The 25,998-nt window shown below is 42.0% G+C and overlaps 1 protein-coding gene across 3 annotated transcripts in view; it reads left to right on the forward strand.

Annotated features, from left to right (window-relative positions):
• The window catches only part of sptbn1 (spectrin, beta, non-erythrocytic 1), a 290,620-nt gene that overhangs the window by 113,515 nt on the left and 151,107 nt on the right, over window positions 1-25,998 (forward strand). Inside the window, exon 1 of one of the 3 annotated variants that reach the window (XM_043695962.1) lies at window positions 18,426-18,864. The exons of the other annotated variants lie outside the window; for them this stretch is intronic. Within the exon in view, the coding sequence (XP_043551897.1) occupies window positions 18,756-18,864 (109 nt within the window). The 5' untranslated portion in view covers window positions 18,426-18,755. Of the gene's footprint in view, window positions 1-18,425; window positions 18,865-25,998 lie in introns of those variants that run through there. 3 annotated transcript variants of the gene reach the window in all.

The raw sequence follows: 25,998 nt of genomic DNA on the forward strand, positions 1-25,998 counted from the left end.
CTCTCCCTATAGCTCAAATCCTTCAATCGTGGCAACATCCTTGTAAATCTTTTTTGAACCATTTCAAGTTTCACAACATCTTTCCTATAGAAAGGAGACTAGAACTGCACACAATATTCCAAAAAGGGCCTAACCAATGTCCTGTACAGCATGACCTCCCAACTCCTATATTGAGTGCTCTGACCAATAAAGGAAAGCATGCCAAGCATCTTCTTCACTATCCAGAGAAAGTATATTCCTGTTAGGGTGAAATGAAAGACTGATAGGAACAGGGAATGCTGGATGACTAAAGAAATTGAGGGTTTAGTTAAGAAAAAGAAGGAAGCATAAGGTTTCGACAGGATAGATCGAGTGAATCCTTAGAGTATAAATAAAGTAGGAGTATGCTTAAGAGGGAAGTCAGGAGGGCAAAAATGGGACATGAGATAGCTTTGGCAAATAGAATTAAGGAGAATCCAAAGAGTTTTTACAAATACATAAAGGACAAAAGGGTAACTAGGGAGAGAAAAGGGCCCCTCAAAGATCAGCAAGGCAGCCTTTGATTGGAGCCACAGAAAATGGGGGAGATACTAAATGAGTATTTTTCATCAGTATTTACTGTGGAAAAGGATATGAAAGATATAGACTGTTGGGAAATACATGGTGACATCTTGCAAAATGTCCATATTACAGAGGAGGAAGTGCTGGATGCCTTGAAACGCATAAAAGTGGATAAATCCCCAGGACCTGATCAGGTGTACCCTTGACCTCTGTGGGAAACTAGAGAAGTGATTGGTGGGCCTCTTGCTGAGGTATTTGTATCATCGATAGTCACAGGTGAGGTGCCGAAAGACTGGAGGTTGGCTAACGTGGTGCCACTGTTTAAGAAGGGTGGTAAGGACAGCCAGGGAACTATAGACCAGTGAGCCTGACGTCGGTGGTGGGCAAGTTGTTGGAGGTATCCTGAAGGACAGGATGTACATGTATTTAGAAAGGCAAAGACTGATTAGGGATAGTCAACATGGCTTTGTGCGTGGGAAATCATGTCTCACAAACTTGATTGAGTTTTGAAGAAGTAACAAAGAGGATTGATGAGGGCAGAGCGGTAGGTGTGATCTATATGGACTTCAGTAAGGCGTTCGACAAGGTTCCCCATGGGAGACTGATTAGCAAGGTTAGATTTCACGGAATACAGGGAGAACTAGCCATTTGGATACAGAACTGGCTCAAAGGTAGAAGACAGAGGGTGGTGGTGGAGGGTTGTTTTCCATACTGGAGGCCTGTCACCAATGGAGTGCCACAAGGATCGGTGCTGGGTCCTCTACTTTTTGTCATTTACATAAATGACTTGGATGCGAGCATAAGAGGTACAGTTAGTAAGTTTGCAGATGACACCAAAATTGGAGGTGTAGTGGACAACGAAGAGGGTTATCTCGGATTACATCAGGATCTGGACCAGATGAGCCAATGGGCTGAGGAGTGGCAGATGGAGTTTAATTCAGATAAATGCGAGGTGCTGCATTTTGGGAAAGCAAATCTTAGCACGACTTATATACTTAATGTACAGGACATTGGTTAGGCCACTGTTGGAATATTCGTGCAAATCTGGTCTTCTTCCTATCAGAAAGATGTTGTGAAACTTGAAAGGGTTCAGAAAAGATTGGGTATATGAATAGGAAGGGTTTGGAGGGATTTGGCCGGGTTTCACAGGTGGGACTAGATTGGGTTGGGAAATCTGGTCGGCTGAGATGGTTTGGACCGAAGAGTCTGTTTCCATGCTGTACATCTCTACGACTCTATGACTCTATCTATCTTCAACTCCACTTTCAAGGAACTATGAACCTGCACTCCAAGGTCTCTTTGTTCAGCAACACTCACCAGGACCTTACTATTAAGGGTATAAGTCCTGCCCAAAATGCCTTTCCAAAATGCAGCACCTTACATTTATCGAAATTAAACTCCATCTGCCAGTCCTCGGTCCATTGGCCTATCTGATCAAGATCCCATTTAACTCTGAGGCAACCTTCTTCGCTATCCACTACACCTCCAACTTTGATGTCATCCTCAAACTCACTAACTATACCTCCTATGTTCACATCCACATTATTTATATAAATGACGAAAAGCAGTGGACCCAGCACCAATGCTTGTGGCACACCACTGGTCACAGGCCTCCAGTCTGGAAAGCAACTCTCCACCATCACCCTCTGTATTCTACATTTGAGCCAGTTCTGTATCCTTTCTATATATGAGATAAGCTCAGAGTCTCTATGACTCTAAGTCTATGACTGGTTCAATAATTGGGTATTTATGGGTACAATTTGTGCTGTTGTGTAAACTCACGTCACAAAGAGAAATCTTTTAAGCTTGCTGTAAATTTTCTCGAAAGCACAGACAGCGCACACTTCCAGGAGTTCCCAAAGACAACTTCACTGTTAAGACTGGACACATTTTCTTTGTAGAATTATATTTACATATGTAACATGTTGGCTGTGGTTACTAATATTTAGTTGAAAAATGTACGCATGGTGCAATTTCATATTAAAGCATGCCTTGGTGCCCTGCACTCTTTCTGCCAACCCTGGCCACCAGTATTTCTCACCACATCCTGAAATCTCTTGACCGATCTTCAGATTGGCAGGCCTGACTAGCCTTTCATAAAAGGAAATCACCCCCCACCCCCAGGACATTCAGAATGTATTGCGGATTTTCTTTTTCTTATACCAATGCTATTTTTGCACCAGACAAAAAGAGCTCCCTCCAATCGTACTTTTTTTTTGTCATTTGTGTATCCCCGTCTACAGTTTGAGGTTATCCAAGGTTAGGATGAGCTGGATTGGTGATTACCACGGTCACCAATTCCCAATGATTGACTGAGTTCAGGTCAGTGTCTGTTTATATTGTATGAGGTTATTTTTTATTTCTGGTCTTTGGGATCATATTCTGTAAATTGTAATTTTCTCAGAAAAATAGGATATCAGATTAAAAAAAAAATGTTCTTGTCAAAACCTTCCTTACCTCCTGGAATTACGTAATAGGAGCATTAGCAGACCATTTCAGCCCCTCAAGCCATTCTGTAAGATCATGGCCAATCTGCCCCAGGCCTCAACTCCTCATAACTCCCCGATTTTTCAAAAATCTATCTCCTCTTTAAACATTTCAGTCATGTAACCTCAGCAACTCTCTGGGGTAGAAAATTCCTGACATTCATTATCCCTCAGGAGAAGAAAATCCTTCACCTCTCAAATCTAAGCGAGTGTCCCTTCGTTCTGTAACCAATCTCCGTGGTTTGAGACTCCCGCACTCGGGGAAACATCTGCCATGTCAAACCCCCTTGGCATCTTGTACATTTCAAGAACATCACCCCATTCTTCTAACCTCTAACCAGTAATGGTCGAACCTGTTCAGTTTTTCAGAACATGTTAACCCTCTTCATCCCAGGAATTAGCCAGTGATTCTCTTTTTGAAAAGCCTCCGATGCCAGTATATTCTTTCTTCCAAAAACAATAGCAAAAGGTGTTCACTGTAGACCAGGTATGGCCTCACAAACACCCTGTACAGTTCTTACAAGACTTAGACACCATCGATGTTGGTCTTCCCTTTAAATAATTCCTATATTGAATGAATCATTTTTTCAATTGTCTTCCAGTGGAAAGGTCTGTGGAGAATTGGGCTCCTAATCAATGTTGCTACTACAATGTAATGATATGCCACTCTTGCCTCATGTTCACTCCAGTCACCCCTTCATGGGCGACACAGTGGCTCAGTGGTTAACACTGCTAACCTGCAGTGCTAGGGACCCAGGTTCGATTCCAGCCCTGGGTGACCTGTCTGGTGTTTGTGTGTTCTCTTTGTGTGGGTTTCCTCCCACAGTCCAAAGATTTGCAAGTTAGGTGGATTGGCCGTGCTAAATTGTCCATAGTGTCCAGGTATCTATGGGCTAGGCTGGTTAGCCATGAGCAATGGAAGGTTATAGGGTATGGGAGGTGGGTCTGAGTGGGATGCTGTTTGGAGGGTCAGTGTGGGCTCGATGGTCCGAATGGCTTGCTTCCACACTGTAGGGGTTTTGCCATTCTAATCATCTGTGAAGCAGGTTGGGACAAGCTTGGCTCATGAGAGGCACTATACAGATGCAAAGCCCCATGGGAGACTGGTTAGCAAAGTTAGATCTCACGGAATATAGGGAGAACTAGCCATTTGGATACAGAATTGGCTCAAAGGTAGAAGACAGAGAATGGTGGTGGAGGGTTGTTTTTCAGACTGGAGGTCTGTGACCAGTGGAGTGCCACAAGCATTGGTACTGGGTCCTCTACTTTTTGTAATTTACATAAATGATTTGGATGTGAGCATAAGAGGTACAGTTAGTAAGTTTGCAGATGACACCAAAATTGGAGGTGTAGTGGACAGCGAAGAGGGTTACTTCAGATTACAACAGGATCTTGACCAGATGGACCAATGGGCTGAGAAGTAGCAGATGAAGTTTAATTCAGATAAATGCGAGGTGCTGCATTTTGGGAAAGCAAATCTTAGCACGACTTATTCACTTAATGGTAAGGTCCTAGGGAGTATTGCTGAACAAAGAGACCTTTGAGTGCAAGTTCATAACTCCTTGAAAGTGGAGTCCCAGTTAGATAGGATAGTGAAGAAGGCGTTTGGTATGCTTTCCTTTATTGGTCAGAGTATTGAGTATAGGAGTTGGGAGGTCATGTTGCGGCTGTACAGGACATTGGTTAGGCCACTGTTGGAATATTGCGTGCAGTTCTGGCCTCCTTCCTATTGGAAAGATGTTGTGAAACTTGAAAGAGTTCATAAAAGATTTACAAGGATGTCACCAGTGTTGGAGGATTTGAGCTATAGGGAGATGCTGAACAGGCTGGGGTTGTTTTCCCTGGAGCGTCGGAGGCTAAGGGGTGACCTTATAGAGGTTTACAAAATTATGAGGAGCATGGATAGGATAAATAGACAAAGTCTTTTCCCTGGGGTGGGGAAGTCCAGAACCAGAGGGCATAGGTTTAGGGTGAAAGGGGAAAGATATAAAAGAGACCTAAGGGGCAACTTTTTCACACAGAGAGTGGTACGTGTATGGAATGAGCTGCCAGAGGAGGCTGGTACAATTGCAACATTTAAGAGGCATTTGGATGGGTATATGAATAGGAAGGGTTTGGAGGGATTTGGCCGGGTTTCACAGGTGGGACTAGATTGGGTTGGGAAATCTGGTCGGCTTAGATGGTTTGGACCGAAGAGTCTGTTTCCATGCTGTACATCTCTACGACTCTATGACTCTATCTATCTTCAACTCCACTTTCAAGGAACTACGTGTATGGAATGAACTGCCAGAGGAAGTGGTTGAGACTGGTACAATTGCAGCATTTAAGAGGCATTTGGATGGGTATGTGAATAGGAAGGGTTTGGAGGGTTTGGGCCGAGTGCTGGCAGGTGGGACTAGATTAGGTTGGGATATCCGGTTGGCATGGATGGGTTGGACCGAAGTGTCTGTTTCCATGCTGTACATCTCTATGATTCTATGACTCTAAATGGCTAGTTCTACCTGTTTTTATTTGTGATCTAACCTTGCTAACCAGTCTACGATGAGGAACCTTGTCAAACACCTTACTGAGGTCCATATAGATCACATCCACCGCGCTGCCCTCATCAATCCTCTTTGTTACTTCTTCAAAAAATGTAATCAAGTCAATGTGACACAATTTCCCACACCCAAAGCCATGTAGACTATTTCTAATCAGTCCTTACCTTTCCAAATACATGTAAATCCTGTCCCTCAGAATCCACATCCACTCTTAACAACTTACTCACCATTGATGTTAGGCTCACTGGTCTATTATCCCTGGCTTTTCCTTACCATCTTCCTTGAATGAAGGCACCACATCAGCCAATCTTCAGTCTCCTGGCACTTCACCCGTGGCTATCGATGATACAGGTACCTTACCAAGGGGCCCAGCGATCACTTCCCTACATTTCCACAAAGGTGATGGGTATACTTGATCAGGTCCCAGGCATGATCCACCTTTATGCATTTTAAGATGTCCAGCTCCACACCTCTGTAATATAGAAACTTTTCAAGAACTCAATATTTATTTCTCCAAGTTCTCTAGCTCCCATATCCTTCTCCAAAGTAAATTCTGACAGAAAATACTCATTTAGTATCTCCTGCGGTTGAATACATGGATGGCCTTGTTGATCTTCAAGGGGCCTTATTTTCACCTGAGTTACTCTTTTCTCCTAATGTATTTGTAGAATTTATTTGGATTCTCCAAAGCTATCTCATGTCCCCTTTTTGCCTTCCTGATTACCCTCTGAAGTGTACCCCTACTGCGTTTAGGGATTTACTCGATCACTACAGTCTATATGTCCTCCTTTTTCTTGATCAGAGCCTCAATTTCTGTGGTCGTCCAGCATTCCTGCACCTATCAGCCTTCTCCTCACACGAACAAGAATATGTTGTCTCTGAACTCTGCTTATCTCAATTTTAAAAACCTCCCACTTTCCAGCTGTCCCTTTCCTGTGAATAGCCTCCCTCAATCAACTTTTGAAAGTTCTTGCCTAATACCATCAAAATTGGCTTTCCTCCAATTTAGAACTTTAACTTTTTGATCATGCCTATCCTTTTCCATAACTATTTTAAACCTAACAGAATTTTGATCACTGGCCACAGAGTGTGTCCCCACTGATACCTCAGTCACTTGCCCTCCCTTATTTCCCAAGAGAAGGTCAAGTTTTGCTCCTTCTTGAGTGGGTACATTCACATTCAAAATGTGTGGTGCTGGAAAAGCACAGCTGGTCAGGCAGAATCTGAGGAGCAGCAGTGTTGACTTTTCAAGCATAATCTCATCATCATTCCTGATGAAAAGCTTATGCTTGAAACGTCGACTCTCCTGCTCCTCGGATGCAGGCTGATTGTCTGTGCTTTTCCATCACCACACTTTTTGACTCTGATCTTCAGCATCTGCAATCCTCACTTTCTCTTGATACATTCATGTACTGAATAAGGAAATTTTCTTGTACATATTTAAAACTTCCACTCCATCCAAGCCTTTAAGACTATGGTAGTCCCAGTCTACGTTTAGAAAGTTAAAATCCCTTCTATTACAACTGTATGTTTTCACAGATAACTGAGATCTCCATGCAAATGTGCTACTCAATTTTTGTTTAATTTAAAATCTCTTTTGCACAAGCAATAATTATCTTGTACTGTTTTAACTCCTATTGTAATAATGACTTCAAAATACAGCGATTTAAAAAAATTATTTAATTATGTTTGGATATTTCTAAGGCATTTTCTTTCTTACTGCTTTTGCCCACTTAATTCAATTGTTTCCTTCACAACAATAATTCAAGATACCATATTGTATACCTGTGTACAAAAAAAAACTAAAATTATTCCTTGCTTAGCAAATTGTTTGTCAAAGTATTTGATAAGGTAATCATAGAATCCCTACAGAGTGGAAACAGGCCATTTGGCCCAACAAAGAGTATCCCATCCAGACTCATTCCCCTACCCTATTACTCTACATTTCCCCTGACTAATGCACCCTAACCTACACATCCCTGAACACACTGGCAATTTAGCATGGCCGTTCACCTAACCTTGACATCTTTGGACTGTGGGAGAAACCCATACAGACATGGGGAGAACATGCAAACTCCACACAGAGTCGCCCGAGACCGGAATTGAACCCAATTCCCTGGCTCTATGAGGCAGCAGTACTAACCATTGAGCCACCATGCACGTTGCAAGTTCCTTGAATTTCAAAATATTATTTGAAAAAATTAAATCCCAAATCTATATTGGTATAAATGCTGAAAGAGTTCAATCATTTTTGAAATACAGTTCAATTAATGACCTATTCCCCCTCCTCTTAACAGTACAATGTAACATTCTCCATTCTTTGGGAATACAAGTGTCTCGTCTGTTGCCATCCATAATTATTGTTCCATAAACAACTTTACAGAACTGTATGTTGAAGCAATTTGTTACATATAGGAAAAAATAAATGTGACAGTTAGATTGTTCCACTTGGTTTTCTTTCAAGCATTCCAAACTTCACAGGTACTTGCATCAAGGTTTGTTAAGCTCAGTTTAGTTTATTAGTTCTGAGTCTAAATGTCAGTCCAGAGACTGAACACCTGAATGTTGACTGATATTTCATTGCTCAACTATTGAAAATGCTATCATGAGAGTGTTACTATATACAGAGGTTCTACCTGTTCTAGATGTTGGACTATAATTGAACTGTTCTAAATCACCTGTCCCTCATGGAAAAATTTATAAAGGAAAACACCTTTGACCACAAGTCCATAAGTCAATAGTAAGCACACAGCATCCTCGAGACCCTGTGGGGAAAAAGGGAGAGTTGATCCTTGAGCAGACTGTCAGTTAATTGGCAGAATCTGTTATTGCCAGAAGTTTCCACCAAGCACCAAGATGTCACTTGGCTAGTAGTGAGAAAGACACACCTGTGAGATCCTTCATGCACACCCACACTCTCTCTGTCACCACACGCTGCCTTGAAGCAGCCGGGGTGGTGGGTCGAGACTGTCATATATCTCCTTCTGGAATGCTTCTATGCAAACAACATCTGGAGAATAATGCAGTGGTTTTTGTCTAGATTCGTCCCAAGCAGCTCCATGATGCAGGATTCTGTTCTACTGTCTGTTCCCTGGGATGCACAATGAGACAAACGTGGACAGTGGTTGGAAGGCTATCAACCCAATGAAAGACTCCAGTATAGAGAGTTGACCTCGACATAGGGTAAATAGATAAGGTCTTTTTCCTGGGGTGGAGAGCCCAGAACTAGAGGGTGTAGGTTTAGGGTGAGAGGGAAAAAATTAAAGAGGGATCCAAGGGGCAACTTTTTCACGCAGAGGGTGGTGCGTATATGGAATGAGCTGCCAGAGGAAGTGGTGGAGGCTAGTACAATTGCAACATTTAAAAGACATCTGGATGGGTATATGACGAGGAAGGATTTAGAGGGATATGGGCCAAATGCTGGAAAATGGGACTAGATTAATCTAGGTTATCTGGTCGACCTGGAAAAGTTGGACCAAAGGGTCTGTTTCTGTGATATACATCTCTATGACTCTTAAGTGTTTCAGAATGGCATGTTCCAAGGTACAGAACCTTGTGCTAAGAGATGCACTAAAGCTTTGGGCAATTACTGTCAAGATGCAGTGGAGAAAGACCACATTCTAATGTCTTTTGGCCAAAGTACACAGCGGTGATTTCAGTTATCAGTCCCTCTCCTTGCCTCAATTTATGTAAATAGTGTCCCGCATGAGTAGGGAACGCCTTTGGCTTTTACAACTACAGGGAATATCAAATTCAATGTTTTCTTTTTGCTATATAAAGAATGTACAGAACTGCTTTAGTACCCATGTATGTACCTAAAAATTTTTATGAATAAAGCATGTTTTTGCATTTAAAATATCATGAGAGTTCAAATCAGCCGTTACCCAGCTTTTTGGGTAATAATTCAAGAAAGGTGAGGCAAGTGCTTTGATGTCCTGGCCAATGTTTAGCTCTTAACCAACATTAGTAAAAGAGGTTATTTGGACGTTGCTGGTTTTGAGACTATGCAGTGCACAAATTGGTCACCACGCATTACCCTCCATTATTAGCAGTAACTGCACTTCAAAAAGTACTTCATTAACAGTCAAGTACTTTGAAATACATTGAAGTTAAGAAAGAAGCTATAGAAATAAAGCTTTTTCTTTTATCCCTATTTAAAAATAAAATTATACCACCATTCACATTAATAACACTCTTACCTCATCATGTGAAGGCCTTGAATTCAAGTCTCAATCCAGGCTTTAGACATGTAATCATAGCCAGTGTTTTAGTTCAGTATTGAGAATGTGCCACCTTGTCATTGTAGCTGTTTTCCAAATGAGGCATTCAGCAACAGCCTTAAAGAAGGTGACTGGACCCGAAACTGCTTTCTGTCCATAGATGCTGCCAGACCTTCTGAGCATTTCCAGAAATTTCTGTTTTTATTTCAGATTGGGCGGCACGGTGGCACAGTGGTTAGCACTGCTGCCTCGCAGCGCCAGAGACCCGGGTTCAATTCCCGACTCAGGCGACTGACTGTGTGGAGTTTGCACGTTCTCCCCGTGTCTGCGTGGGTTTCCTCCGGGGGCTCCGGTTTCCTCCCACAGTCCAAAGATGTGCAAGTCAGGTGAATTGGCCATGCTAAATTGCCCGTAGTGTTAGGTAAAGGGGTAAATGTAGGGGTAGGGGTAGGGGTATGGGTGGGTTACGCTTCGGCGGGTCGGTTTGGACTTGTTGGGCCGAAGGGCCTGTTTCCACACTGAAATTAATCTAATCTAATCTAATCTAATCAAATTTCTAGTATCCGCAGTTCTTTGTTTTTTGTGTAGCATTGACGATTTGTTTGCTTAAATGTAAAATTTTCCATAATACTATCAGAAGAAAACCAGTGGTGTTCTCCCCAATCAGAGAGTAGCTGGTCATTTTGCTGTATTTTACACTTTCTAAAATAAAAGACAATTAATTGGTTTTGGAGCACTTTGAAATGTCCTGAGGGTGTAGAAGAATTATTTCTTTATTGTATATCATAGAAGCCCTGCAGTGTGGAAGCAGACCATTCAGTCCACACTGATGGTCTTGAGAGGGTCTCACCAGACCCATCCTTCCCTATCCCTGTAACCCTGCATTTCCCATGGCTAATCCACCTAGCCTGCACATCCCTAGATACTATGGGCAATTTAGCATGGCTGATTCACCTAACCTGCACATCTCTGAACTGAGAGAGGAAACAGGAGCACCTGGAGGAAACCCATGCAGATGTCAGAGAATGTATGGAGTTTGCACAGACAGTTGCCCGAGGCTGGAATCGGATCCAGGTCCCTGGTGCTATGAGGCAACAGTGCTAACCACTGAGCTACCATGCCACCTATGCATCAAGTATTTATTCAGGCTTAACAATTTTTTTTAATGGTGCAAGGCCTGTGAAATATTTTTATTTGCCCACATTTGTTCAGATTAATTATTCCTACATCATATGTGATTAATTCTGTCTGTCACTTCCAAAATGAGGACAGGTTTTTGTGAGAGTTTGTACTCTTTCCGGGGTGAGGAATCTCAATGTTGAATCCTTTTCCACTGCTTCTATATTTGATTTAAAATAAAACTTTTACTGCGGTATCTCGCCAATGTGTTGCAGGTCCAATCTTAACTCTATTGTGCCAAGGCCACGTCTGACATTTTCTACTGTTCATCATTCATCCTATGATTTCTCAAGCTGTTTTTATGTTGTGCAAAATTCATTCTAAAGAACAGTCTTCCTGACAACTAGTTTCTCAGAAGGACCCTAAATTCAACTTCAGTCTTTCAGTGCGAATCCCACACTTCAGGAAATAGTGGGCAGGATGTTGATTTCATGCAATATGGAAACAATTTCTGAGTCACCTGTGCAATTAGCTTTTGTTTAGAAATATTCTTGTTTTGCCCATAACACAAGGAGTTAGATGGAAGCTGGCCAAAACTAATTTTCCTTGGAACATTTATGCCATAGATATTCAAGATGCCCATCCTGTAGTTTGGGCATGCCTTTCAATCTGAAGACTGAGCTGAAATCCAACTGTACCCATCTAGTTTCTTGAAGTAAAATAAAATGCTTCTCAAATATTTGCAGACGGTGTAAGACAATAACTTAAACTTCAGAACATGGCAGCACTTGGTGAAAGTGCTGAAGGTGACAAGAGTGCACTGGTTAAGTCCCAAACGTATGAATTAAAGCAGAAGAAGATGGTTTGGCTCCTATGTCCTGCTCTGCCTGTCTATAAGATCATGATTTATCTGTGGCTCAATATCACATTACCCACCTACTCCTAAACTCCCTTGTTATTCAAGAATCTAATTTTGCCTTAAAAGAATACAATGACCCCCACTCCACTGTTGGAGAGCAGTCGTGAAAGGGGATTCTATTGTAAGGAAAACAGATGTTTCTGCAGCCACGGACAGGGAGGCAACAGCCTAGTGGTAGTTAATGTTCTGGGGACCCAGGTTTGAATCCCGCCATGGCAGGTGGTGGAATGTGAACTCAATGAAAATGTGAAATTAAGAGTCTAGCAAACCATTACCAATTGTCAGTAAAAATCCATCTGGTTCACTAATGTCCTTTAAGGAAGGAAACTGTCATGCTTACTTGGTCTGGTCTACATGTGACTCCAGACCCACAGTAATGTGCTTGACACTTAACTGCCCTCTGGGTATTAGGGATGGGCAATAAATGCTGCCCTAGCCAGCAGTGCCCACATCCCGTGAGTGAATAAACAATAAAAAAGTTTCTTTGTAAGTTTCTTCTCAGATGCCAGGGTCAGGGATGTCACTGAATGGCTAGAGGACATTCCGAAGGGATGAAGAGAACAAATCGGATTATTGTCCATGTTTGTATAAATGGCATAGGTAAAAAGAGGGATGGGATCCCACAAGCAGAATATAAGGAACTCTGACATAAATTAGAAAGCAGGAACCCCTCAAAGATACTGAACAACTAATTTTGTTCTGTCTTTACAGAAGAAGACACAAGAAGTTCCCAGAAGTGTTAAGGAAGCAAAGGTAATTTAGAAAGGAGAAATTAAAAGAAGCTAATGTTAGTTTAAAAAAAAAGTGCTAGTGAAGCATTTGAAAGCTGATAAATCTCCAGGGTCTTATAATCTACATCCCAGGGTACTAAGGAGGTGGGCATGTAAACAGTGGATATATCAATTACTATCTTTTAAAATTTTGTAGATTCTACAACAGTCCCAGCAGATTTGGAGGGTGGCAAATGTAATCCCATAGATTACAGAAGTAACCATAGAGTCATGTACAGCACGGAAACAGACCCTTCAGTCCAACTCGTCCACGCCAAACAGATATCCTAAATTAATCTTATCCCATTTGCCAGCACTTGGTCCATATCTGTCCAAACCTTTCCTATTCATATACCCATCCAGATACCTTTTAAATGTTTGCCCTCTCACTCTAAACCTATGCCCTCTAGTTCACTTGGAATTACCAGTTAGCCTAACATCATAAAATTCCAAAATATGTTATAAAGGATATGATAACAAAACAGTTAAAAGTAAAATCAGTGGTATTACACAAAGTCAGCATCGATTTATAAAAGGGAAATGGTATGTGACAAACTTATTGAAGTTTTCTTGAGGATGTAACAGAAAAGATGAAGGTGAAGCAATGAAAGTGGTGTGTTTAGATTTTCAGAAAGCTTTTGATGAAGTCATAGTCATAAATATCTAAAGCACAGAAAAAGATCCTTTGGCTCATCGAATTTGTGTCAAGCAAAGATAACCATTTATCTGTTCTGATCCCAATTTCTAGTATTTGGTGCATATAAAGTCTCACATATGAAGTTATTGTGCAAAGCCAAATGGGATTGGTTGTAACACACTGGCATGAATTGAGAATTGGTTAGCAGACAGGAAACAGTAGGAATATATGGGTTATTTTCAGTGTGGAAAATGGTAAAATGTGGTGTACTGCAGGGATCAGCACTTGGGCCACAGCTATTCACAATGTATAACAATTTGAATGAGGGACCTGAGTGTGATATCTCCAAGTTTGCTAATAACACGAAATTAGGTGGGAGTTTGAATGTGAGGAGGACATGGAGAGGTTCAGGTTGATTTAGAAAGGTGAGTGAGTGGGCAGATGTAGTATACAGTGGATAAATGTAAAGTTGTCCACACTGGTAGTTAAAACAAAAAGTAGAATGTTACTTAAATTATAGATTGGGAAAAGTTAATGCATAAAGGGACCTGGATGCCCATGTACACTGGTCATTGAAAGTAAGCACATAGATGCTGCAAACAGTTAGTAAGGCAAATATATTTGTTGCCCTTCATTGTACAAAAGTTTGAGTACAGGAGCAAGGGAGTCTTACTGCTGCTGAACAAGGCCTTGGTGAGATTATACCTGGTGTAGTGTATGTGGATTTTGCTCTCTTTACCTGAGAAAAGATAGACTAATCATTGAATGGGAGTGAATTCAGATTGTGAACCCATTTCTTTCTTTTATCTTTGCTTGTTGCATTCTCTGTCACCATGTCCTCACTCCCCTCCCCCAACTCCAGTGAGTCCAGCTGTTCTTTTCAGTTTGACAGTTGGATATACCATTGATCTGCCATTCTCACATTCCAAAAACTTAATCTACACTATCACCACTCTTTCTCCCCGGCACACCACCTCCACACTCTTCCATAAATGCTGCCCCCTCCACACTTGACACCAGCTCTCATGAAGAGTCATCTAGACTTGAAATGTTAACTAGCTCTCTCTCCGTGGATGCTACTTGACCCGCTGTGATATCCAGCATTTTTTGTTTGCAGTACAAATTCCAGCACCTGCAGTAATCTGCTCCTACAGTGGCTAATCCTACTCCTATTTTCTAAATTTCTATGTTAGCTAATTCCTGTCTATGTCAATATATTATACCCTACACCATAATCTCTTCTTTTACCTTTTGAGGTCGCACTTTATCAGTTGTTTTCTGGAAATCTATGGGCAGTACATCCATGGGTTATCATTTATCTACATTGCTTGTTACTTTGTCTCTAATAAATATCTAATAAATTAGTTAAACATGATTTATTTTTCACAAAATCAGGTTGGTTGTACCTGATTACATTAAGACATTCTAAGTGCTGTGCTATAACCTCATTAATAATAGATCTTTGTATTTCCCTATGATAATTGGTTAATTGGCCTGTGTTTTCCTACTTTGTCTCCCTCCTCCCTTGATTAGAGGAGTCTCATTTACTGTTCTGCAGTCTGGCAGGGCTTTTCCAGAATTTAGGGAAATTGGAAAATTGAAACCAATGCATCCACTATCTCAGCAGCAATTTGTTTTAACATCTTTGGATCATGATCATCAGTGCCAGGGAATATATAAGATTTTGGATATAATAATTTCCTCAGTACCTTTTCTAATAGTTTTAAGTTGTTCACTCCCTCTCATCTTGAGATTCCCAGTTATTTCTGGGATGTTATTTTTATCTTCAAGAATGAAAACAGAAGAATATATTCCTGATATTGGGCTTGCAGCAGATAGTAAGGGAACTAACAAGAGGGAAAAAACCTACTAAACCTAGCATTCACCAGACTACCTCTTGCAGATCCATCTGAACTTGGCAGCATATATGTGACCATAGCACAGTCCTTATTATTTGTAAAGACCAAACTCATCTTTGCAGTGAGCCAACCCTCCTTTGTGCTCTGTGACATTACCACCATGCTAACTGGGATAGATTTTGTAAAAAGCTGGCAGTTCAAACCTGGACAACCATAAAGCACAGTAGGTGACCAGCAGCAGCAGAATGATATCTATCAATGATCTGGAAACTTGTATCCCTAACTTTCCCATTAGCATCAAGCCAAAGGATCAACTGTAGTTCAGTGAAGAATGCAGGAACACATACATAAAGATGAGGTAATAACCTTGTAAAGCTACAACTCAAGACCACTTGTATGCTAAACAGCAGAAATAGCAATATTTGACAGAATGGAGCTACCTCTCCAACAATGAACCTTGTCTAAGCTTTACATTCTTCTATATCCAATGATCAATGGTGACATTGTACAACTTAACCAATTAACTGGAGAAGGAGGCCATGCAAATATCTCCGTCCTCAATGAAGGGGAAGCCATAAAATTGGTGTAAAAGATAAAGCTGAACCATTTACCATCATCTTCTACTAAAACTGTTGGTGGAGATCCATTTTAGCCTTCTCCTAAAGTCCCCAGCATCATAGATGTCAGTATTCAGCCAATTTAATTCACACCACACAATATCAATAAATAGTTAATGCAGTATCCAATATTTCAAATATGTGCTCCCAAAACATTCCTGGCAATAGTACTGAAGATATGTGCACTAGAATTCTCTCTGAACCCTATCCAAGCAGTTTCAATACATCTACGGCACTGACATCTACCTGATAATGTTGACTGCTCAGACATGTTGTGACACACACATATAAGACAGATAAGTCTTGAAACTAGACCTCCTAGTTTAGAGGTAGGGACACTACTGCTGTGCCTCAAGAGCCTTGCTGTGGAGACACCTTCCATAAATCAGTATTCACACTGCAAAGACCTGTTCAGTATGCACCATCTAGGTCCCACGAGGTCAACTTACTTGATTCAAACATGGATAGTAATGCTGAGGTGAGAGTAATTGCCTGTCATATCAAGGTGGCTTTTGATTGGTCTGGCATCAAGGAGTCTGAACAAAACTGGAGTCTTTGGGAATCTGGAAAAGCTTCCATTGGTTGGATTTGTAATTAGTAAAAAGGAAGGTGGTTGTGTTGGAAGCCAATTGGATAGTCACCGGTGCATTGCTGCGTAAATTCTTCAGAAATATTTGAAGCCCAACCACCCTGAACTTTATCAGCTTATCAGTAACATTCCTTCCAACAAAGTGGAAATGTGCACTTCTAATTCATAACGTTCAGGACTATTTCCAACTTCTCTGATTCTGAAGCTGTGCATTCGTATATGCAGCAAGACCTGGACAACAGTTAGGTTGACAAGTACCCTTCACACCATGCAAATGCGAGGGAATGCCTATCTGCAACCAGAGACGTTCACCTGACATTCAACGGCATTACTATTACTGAATCCCCACCCAAATATTGAACTGGTCCAGCCATATAAATACAAAAGCACCTCACAAACTTGGAGTAATCCTGTCCACCACCTATCAATCACATGATGGAATATTCTCAACTTGCCAAGATGAATGAAGCTCCAACCACCCAAGAAGGGTGGCATAGGGGCACAGTGGTTAGCACTGTTGCCTCACAGTACCAGGAACCCAGGTTCAATTCCAGCCTTGGGCGACTGTTTATGTGGAGTTTGCAAGTTCTCCCCCTGTCTGCGTGGGTTTCCTCCCACAATTAAAAAGATGTGCAAGTTAGGTGAATTGACCATGCCAAATTACCAGGTCAGAGGTAAATATAGGCCAGGGGATTGGCTCTGGGTGAGTTACTCTTTGGAGTGTTGGTGTGGACTTGTTGGCAGAAGGGCCTGTTTCCATACTGTAGGTAATCTAATTAATAAACAAAAAAGATCAACACCATTCAGGTCAAAATAGCCTGCTTGTTTGGCATTCCATTTATCAATTTAAACATCTATTCACTCCTCTATCAATTCACAGTGACAGCATTGTGCGTATAGAAAAGGTGCACTGCAGCAACTTAGCAAGGTTACTTGCAAATCTATGACCCCAACAACTAGAAGATCAAGCACAGTGATGCATGAGACCAATACCATCTGTAAGTTCCCTTCCAAGCCACACAACATCCCAACTTGGAATGATATCACTCTTCTCTTTGCGGTTGTAAGGTCAAAATTCTAGATCTCTGATCTAGATGTGTTTGCATATAGCAGCAGCTGATACCATTCTTTGAAGGACAGGACAATAAACATTGACACCACATCCCATGATGGAATAAAAATAAATTGCAAGTGGTATGTTAATATTTGCTTCTGTTCACATTGCTGTCACTGTATACAAAAACATGGATAGACCTTTTTTGTGATTGAGGCAGGATGGATGGGTCTAAAAATACCAAAACAGGGAAATGAGATGACTTCATAAAGAGAGATGGATTTTGTGTGGAAGGAATAAAGGCGTTTTAATTTGTTTGGATTTAACTGGATCTTAAGAGCATTTAATTACACGGTTTGCTCCGGTTGTTGTTAATGATAAGAAGAGTTGGAGGTCTAGACACTTGATCTGCAAATCCTGCTTTTTACTCTTCAGTATCTGAGAGTCTCAACAAACTAAAGCAGTCTGGGAAGTATTGTTTTGTTTCTCAAGATTTTAAATTGCTGTCACTATTTTAAGGTTTAATAATCAATATTCACTAGAAACACAGACACGTGACTATGGTGTCTAATTCCACTTTTAAGTGATTCCATAAGTTTAAGGGTAATATTGAGATGTTTATACTGCCGTCCTATTGTGTATGGAATGCAACTAAAAGAAGAACATTATTCCTCTTTCCCTTGTGATGGAAATATGAGACTTTCCCGTTACGTGAGGTACTTAAACAAATGATTGTAATTCTTCCATATTTAAGGAGGGACTCTTACAGGAACTACTTAATTGTGCGTTTTTGTAGAAAACCCCTGTTCATTTAAAAATCGGAAACCTTAAAAATTTTAGTTAATCTCGTGTGTGCACAAAGAGCAACTGTTTTTTCTAGCAACTACTCGATTCTTTTTACCAATGCATACCTTTTGTAAACCCCTTTTTTTTGCAAGTGGTACATTCCCATTCCTTCCTACTCTTATGTTAATAGTGACATCATTCAAACTGTGACTGCCTACTACTTAAATTACACTGCAGACTGGAGTAATGTGAAGGTGAGCTTATTGGCTTCAGAAAGAAGGAAGATAAGCTGCAGGCTTGTGTTTAGTGGGTGTGCCGTTCAGTCGTTCATTTCCTTGGAAATTTTAAAGCTGCTGGCTAAAATAGTCTGGAGATTTGCGAACTGAACAATCAAAAGGCGATATGATGCTGATCTATGGGTGATGCCTTTTTACACCATCAACCTACAGTGAATGGAGTATGCTGGATTTTCGTTCATTTAAGAAGCTTACTTGCAGGCCAGTTACACGAACGGTAACCAGCCACTCTTTTCTACCAGGGTTCTGTGGTGAACTGAGTCTGCAGGAGGATTACATTCCTCTTATTTTTACTGTTTTGCCCTTCATTGCATTGCTATCAAATGGAAATACATAGGACATCTAGCATGTCAGGACCATTATCCACTGGCTTTCCTTCTCAGATACCATACAATTATAATCAGCTGGAAGGAAGATTCAAGCAGCTTCAAGGTAAGCATGCTAAGCCATTGTTAGTGCTGTTGTTGGAATCCCTATGAACTCGTTAGCAGGTGCAATAACCATGTGGTGCCATAATATTTTTAAAACAAGTTGCACTTTTAAAGCTTTTTAAATAAATGATATGGTGCTAGGTAGAAAATAGCTAAATATTATTAATAAGTTAAAACATTTTTATAACAGAAAACAGGCTGACAACAACCTTCTAGATGCAGTGATCAGATAATGCACCTTCCCTGTATTTAGCCTTAACTGAGTTAATAGAACATTTTGGTAGCTGAGTGAATGAGAACAATAGAGGAAGAAAAGAGGGAGTGGTCCTTTTTTTAGACTACTTATGAAATTGCTAAATTTTGTTTTGCCATTTAATCTTGTGGGAACAAAGCTTTGCTTTCTGCTTCAGACTGTGAAAGGACTCCCTTGTTCTTCAGCTATGCTTTGAAATATTTAACATTGGCACATAAATTATAAACAGGAGATGGAAGATGACTGAAGCCATGATAATTGTGTTCCAGACAATTATGCCTTTGAGCTTGAAATGGCGAAAGGAGCTTTTATTTGTAATTCATTTTTTTTAAGCTGAGAAAGAGGTGATCTTTCTCACTGATTGCAATTTAGTAGCTAACTGGTAGATTGCTTCAGCAGTATTATATTCTGGAAGGCTAGTATTGTATTAACTGAAAGAAAAAACTGCTTCATCGCTATTTAAAATGCGCGCAACCAACTACAACGTTATGTGCATGATTTAGCTGTAAAAATGTTCTCAAACGTTTCCCTGTTAGCACCAAGTTTTTTCCACTATGTTGCCAAATCTTGCTGATCGGGAATGTCCCAGGGGTTTTCTGTGGTCTTGGAAACAGAATAATCTAAGCTGGGTGTTTCTGTGCTTGCTAGTTGGAGACAGATAACTCAGGGTTCCCAACTTCTTGCTATGTAACAGTCAACAATCCCTTTCATTAATTGGGGTGCTGACTGCAGTGATTGATGTATTGTGGTCACATGCTGAGATACAGTGAAAAGTGGTATTTTGTGTGCTATACAGGCAGATCATTGCAAGCCAGGCAGCATCAGGAGGTGGAGGTTGACATTCCAGGTGTTACCCTTCTTCAGGATTGAGGGAGCTGCAGATAAAGGGGGAGGTGGGAGCAGAGTGGTGAAGTGGGGTTAGGTGAAGACCGGTGGAGGGTACGACCTAGTTAGTCATTGGGAGGAATGGATCCGGTGGAATGGGGAAGGAGGTTATTTGAAATTGGAAAACTCAATGTTGAGTCCTCCAGGGTGTAGGGTGCCCAGGCGAAAGATATGGTGTTGATCCTCCAATAGGCGCTGTGGTTTGGTTTGGCAATGGAGGAGGTCAAGGATCATCATGGCGGAAAGGGAGTGGTTGGGAGAATTGAAATGGGCGCTGACTGGGAGATCCAATCAGCCCCTGCAGACCTGACTGCAACGTTCTGTGAGCTGTTCCCTAAGTTTATGTTCGGTCTCCCTGATGTAGAGAAGACCACATCGGGAGCACCTGATGCAATAAACTAGGTTGGAAGAGAGGCAGGTGAACTTCTGTCTCACGTGGAAGGACTATTTGGGGCACTGGATGGAGGTGAGGGGGGTGGTGTACTGGCAAGTTTTGCATTTTTTCTAGTTACAGGGGAAGGTACCTGGGTATTTAGTGGCGGGGTGAGGACAAGAGGGGCTCTGCCCTTATTGTGTTAGTGGAGCGATGGAATGAGGAATGGAGGTGGTGCGACAGAGAGATGTCTAGATGATGGAGGGATGAATAGCGCATTGCTTAAAATAGGTGGACATCTGGGATACTTGCGAGTGGAGTGTCTCCTCATCCAAGCAGAGGCGGAGGAATTGGGAGAATGGGATGGAGTTTTTGCAGGATAGTGGATGGGAGGAGGTGTAGTCCGGGTAGTTATGGGAGTCTGTACATTTGTAGTAGACACCCATCTGCAAACTATTGCCAGAGATGGAAAGGGAAGGGCGAGAAAGGGGAGGGAGGTGTCCGAGATGGACCAAGTGAATTTGAGGATGGAGTGGAAGTTGTGGGTGCAGTCAATGAACTGCTCCAATTCAACCTGGGTGCAAGACACTGCACTGATGCAGTCAGTGATGTAACGGTGGAAGACTTTGGGTACAGTGCCTGTGCAGGTGCTGAAGAGGGACTGTTCGATGTGGCCGGCAAAGAGGCAGCGGAGCTGGGGCCCATCTGGGTACCCATGGCCACCCACTAGATTTGGAGGAAATGGGAGGAATTGAAGAAAATGCTATTGAGGGTGAGGACCAGATCAGCTTGGTGGAGGGGGACTGGATGGGTCTGTTGGAGAGGAAGAAGTTGAGGGCCTAGAGACCATCCTTGTGGGGTATGGACGTGTATAAGGACTGCACGGCCATAGTGAAAAGAAAGCCTGCAGGCCGGGGAAGTGGAAGTTGTTGAAGCTTTGGAGGTGTGGACATAAGTGGGAAGTGCCTGAACTAGGGGGGAGAGGATGGAGTCTAGGTAAGACGAGATGAGTTTGGTGGGGTAAGAGCATGCCGAGACAATGGGTTGTACATGATAGTTGGGCTTGTAGGTCTTGGGGAGTAGGTAGAACCCGGTAGTGCAGGGCTGGGAGACTGAGTTTGGAGGCAGTACAGGTAAAGGGGAGATCACTAGAGGAAACAAAGGCACTGACTGTGTCGCTCATAGTCCCCCTGCCCCGCATGCCCGGTTCTACCTGCTCTCCAAAATCCATAAGCCCAACTACCATGCCCAACCCATTGTCTTGGCATGCTCCTGCCCCACCAAACTCATCTTGTCCTACCTTGACTGCTTCCTCTCCCCCCCAGTTCAGGCACTTCCCCACCTACGTCCACGCCCTCCATAGTTTCAACAACTTTCACTTCCCCAGCCCACAGCCTTTCTCTTCACTATGGCTGTGCTATCCTTATACCTGTCCGTACCCCACAAAGATGGCTTCCAGGCCCTCATCTTCTTCCTCTGGAACAGAGACCCATCCAGTTCCCCCTCCACCAAGAACCTCCTCTGCCTCACTGAACTGGTTGTCACCCTCAATAGCTTTTTCTTCAACTCCTCCCATTTCCTCCAAATCCAGTGGGTGGCCATTGGTACCCAGATGGGCCCAGCTCTACCTACCTTTTTGTCGGCCACATCAAACAGTTTATCTTCACCTACACAGGCATTCTACCTCAACTTTTCCGCCGTTACGTCGATGACTGCATCAGTGCAGCATCCTGCACCCAGGCTGGACTGGAGCAGTTCATCGACTGCACCCACAACTTCTTCCCCTCCCTCAAATTCACTTGGTCCATCTCAGACACCTCCCTCCCCTTTCTCAACCTACCATTTCCATCTCCGGTGACAGTTTGCAGATGGAAGTCTACTGCAAACCTACAGACTCCCATAACTACCTGGACTACACCTCCTCCCACCTAGTATCCTGCAAAAACTTCATCTCATTCTCCCAGTTCCTCTGCCGCATCTGCTCAGATGAGGAGACTCTCCACTTGCGAGTATCCCAGATGTCCACCTATTTTGAGCGACATGCTTTTCTGTCATCCAGACATCCCACTGCCACACCACCTCCATTCCCTGTTCCACCACACTAAACTCCCCCCACCCCCCCCCCCCCCCAAACACAATAAGGACTGAATCCCCCCTTGTGCTCACCTACCACCCCACCAGTCTCCGCATCCAATGCATCATCCTCAAACAGTTCCGGCAACTCCAACTGGACCCCACCACCAAGAATATTTTCCCCTCCCCACCCCTCTCAGCCTCCGCAAGGATCATTCCCTCCAACAGTCCTTAGTTCGTGCCACCCCTGCCACCAAATGCTCAGGTACATTCCCCTGTAGCCAGAAAAAGTGCAAAACCTGCCAATATATCAACCCTCTCACCTCCATTCAGTGCCCTAAACAGTCCTTCTCGGTGAGACAGCGGTTCACCTCCCTCTCTTCCCATTTTAATTCTGCTAACCACTCCCTTTCCAACATGACCATACTTGATCTCCTCCATTGCTAACACAAACCAACAGGAGCAAAACCTTATCTTCCGTCTAGGCACCCTACAGCCTGGAGGACTCAACACTGGGTTCTCCAATATCAAATAATCTCCTTCCCCATCCCCCAGCTCCCTTCCCAGCCCCACCAGTTCACTCTTATTGCTGCCTGCCACCAACCGGATCCATTCCTCCCATTAGGAGAAAGTGAGGACTGCAGATGCTGGAGATCAGTGTCATGAGTGTGGCGCTGGAAAAGCAGTTGCAGATCAGATAGCATCCAAGGAACAAGATAATCGACACTTCAGGCAAGAGTTTCTGATGAACGGCTCTTTCCCAAAACATCCATTCTCCTGTTCCTTGGATGCTGCCTGACCTGCTGTGCTTTTCCAGCACTACACTCACGACCCTCACCTCTCCCATTGACCAACCTGGTCGTACTCTCCACCTGTCTTCACCTATCCCCATTTCACCACCCTGCCCCCATCTCCCCCTTCATTTGCAGCTTCCCCTACATCCAGGAGGGTTACGGGAGGACTTCTACACCTCCTGATGCTGTCTGGCTTGCTGTGTTCTTCTAGTGTTCTGCCTATCGACTATAGATCCAGCATCTGCAGGTTTTTTTTTGTCTCTATACAGGCAGACCATACCATATAAAGTGCATCAGGGGAGCAGAACAAAGTGCAGAATGCAGTGTTAAAGCTGCAGAAAATGTTCAAAGAGATCAGAATTAACATTTGAGAAGTCTGTTCAAAAATCTAATAACAGTGGGGAAGAGGCTGTTCTTCATTATATTCGTACATCTATTCAAATCTTTATACCTTCTGCCCAACAGAAGAGGGTGGAAGAGAATGTAACCAGGGTGGAAGGGGCCTTTGATTATGTTGGTTACTTTCCCAAGGAGCGGGAGGTATGGATAAGGTGATAATATTACTGCATTTGGTTTAAAACATGTTAACTGTTATACAGTTTTCAAGGATATACAATATGGTACACCATTAACCTAGGGAAATACTGGTACAAGTTGCAATATGGTATTTACATTACAAGTTTAATAAAATGTTTCTGTGGCAAGTGACAGTGTTCCACTGCATTATAAAATCTAGATAGGTCACTAGTTTACACCCAGAACTTTACCAAGACCTATCTGATTTAATTTAAGGGCCTGATTTAGTTTTAATTCATTCATGGGACATAGGCATCGCTGGCCACCCTTGCTGCCCTTGAGAAGATGGTGATGAACTGCCTTATTGAGTCAGTGCATTCCATGTGCTAAAGGTAGACCCACAATTGATATTAATGGCAAATTCCAGGGTTTTGATCCATCAACAAGTGAAGGAATGGCAATGTTTTCAAATCGGGATGTTGAGTAACTAGGAGGGAACTTGCAGGTAGTGGTGTTCTCATGTCTATGCTGCCTTGTCCTTCTCAATGGAAGTCGTCATGGATTTGGATGGTGTTGTATAAGGATCTTTGGTGAATTTCTGGAGTAGATAGATTTATTTTGTAATCGAGGTAAGATGGGTGGGTTGAAAAATAAGACAGGGAAACAGTGACTTTGTAAAGCGAGGTAGAGATTATTTAGAAGGGAAAAATGAAGGTGGTTTTAATTTGTTTTGGAGTTAAATGGATCTTGAAGAGCATTAAGTATGTGTCGTTCTCACATTGTTATTAATGACAATAGTGGTTGGAGTGCTAGCCACTTGATCAAAAATCATGATTTACAACAGCAGCCTGTGAGAAATACTTTGTTCTGACTGGGTACTGTAATACTTGTACAGATGCCAGAAAAATAGGGAGTAAATAGTATTGTAAGACACTACAAAAAGAGACAGATTAGACTAGGAAAATTGTGTGACTTTTAATTTAAATAAATCTAAGATACATTTTTGGAGAAGCAACAAGTAGAATACACATTAAATTTCAAGAAGAGTGGTGAAACAGATTATTTGCAACCTGACATTGAAAGGGGATGCTTGATAGAAAATGGTTTCTTTAATAAAAGTGGTCCCTTTTGAAGAAGACACATGGTTTGATCTTATATAAAGCAACTGCTTCAATTTCCAAAAGATTTTTTAACAAGTCATAGAGTTATACAGCATGGAAACAGATCCTTCAGTCCAACCAGTCCATGCTGAACATAGTCCCAAATTTAACTAGTCTCACCTGCCTGATCCTGGCCCATACCCTCCAAAGCTTTCCTATTCATGTATTTACCCAAATATTTGTTAGATGTTGTAACTGTACTCACATCAACCACTTCCTAAAGAAGTTCATTCTACATTGGAACCACCCTCTGTTAATTTAAAAAAAACAATTGCTCTCTGTCTTTTTAAAATTTTTCTCCTTCCACCTGAAACATATACCCCCCTAGTCTTGAAATCCCCTATAGTAGGGAAAAGACAACTACCATTACTTTATCTTTACCTCTCATTATTTTATAAACTTCTATAAGGTCACCTCTCAATCTCATATCCTCCAGTGAAAAACATCCCAGCCTATCCAGTCTTTCCTTATAACTCATACCTTCTATACCCAGCAACATGCTTGGTGAATCTGTTCAGAACCCTCTCTAGCTTAATAATATCCTTCCCATACCTGAGTGACCAGAGCTGAGACAGGACTCCAGAAAAGACCTTGCTAATGTGCTGTACAACCTTAAAAGGACTTCACAACTCCTTTACTCCAAGGACTGAACAATGAAGGCAAGCATGTGAAATGCCTTTTTGAACTACCTTGTTTATATGTGATACAAACTTTAAAGAATTATGTACCTGCATTCCTAGGTGTATCATGTCTTATTTTACCCAAAGTTTCACTGGTTTGCCTGTTTTGCATTTTTAAAAATAAATTGGAAATGGTGATGATTAGCACAACTATAAAATTTGTGAATATTTTATAACAAAGACTCTGGGAAATAAAATAAATTGTAGACTATGATTCGTAGTTAATTTGATGCTTGTTTGATGTCTCTCTTTGTTCCTTTTAAAGTATCAAGAGTAAAATTGTGTAAGCAGATTCAAGATAATGGAAAGGAGTCTTGAGAATAATGTTGACAACTTGATAATGGTTCAATTTCTTGCTGAACAGCTGCCACCAAAACAAACCTGTTTCTAGGATGCAGTGC

This window comes from Chiloscyllium plagiosum, chromosome 9 (genome assembly GCF_004010195.1).
Source record: "Chiloscyllium plagiosum isolate BGI_BamShark_2017 chromosome 9, ASM401019v2, whole genome shotgun sequence".
Taxonomy (NCBI): Eukaryota; Metazoa; Chordata; class Chondrichthyes; order Orectolobiformes; family Hemiscylliidae; genus Chiloscyllium; species Chiloscyllium plagiosum.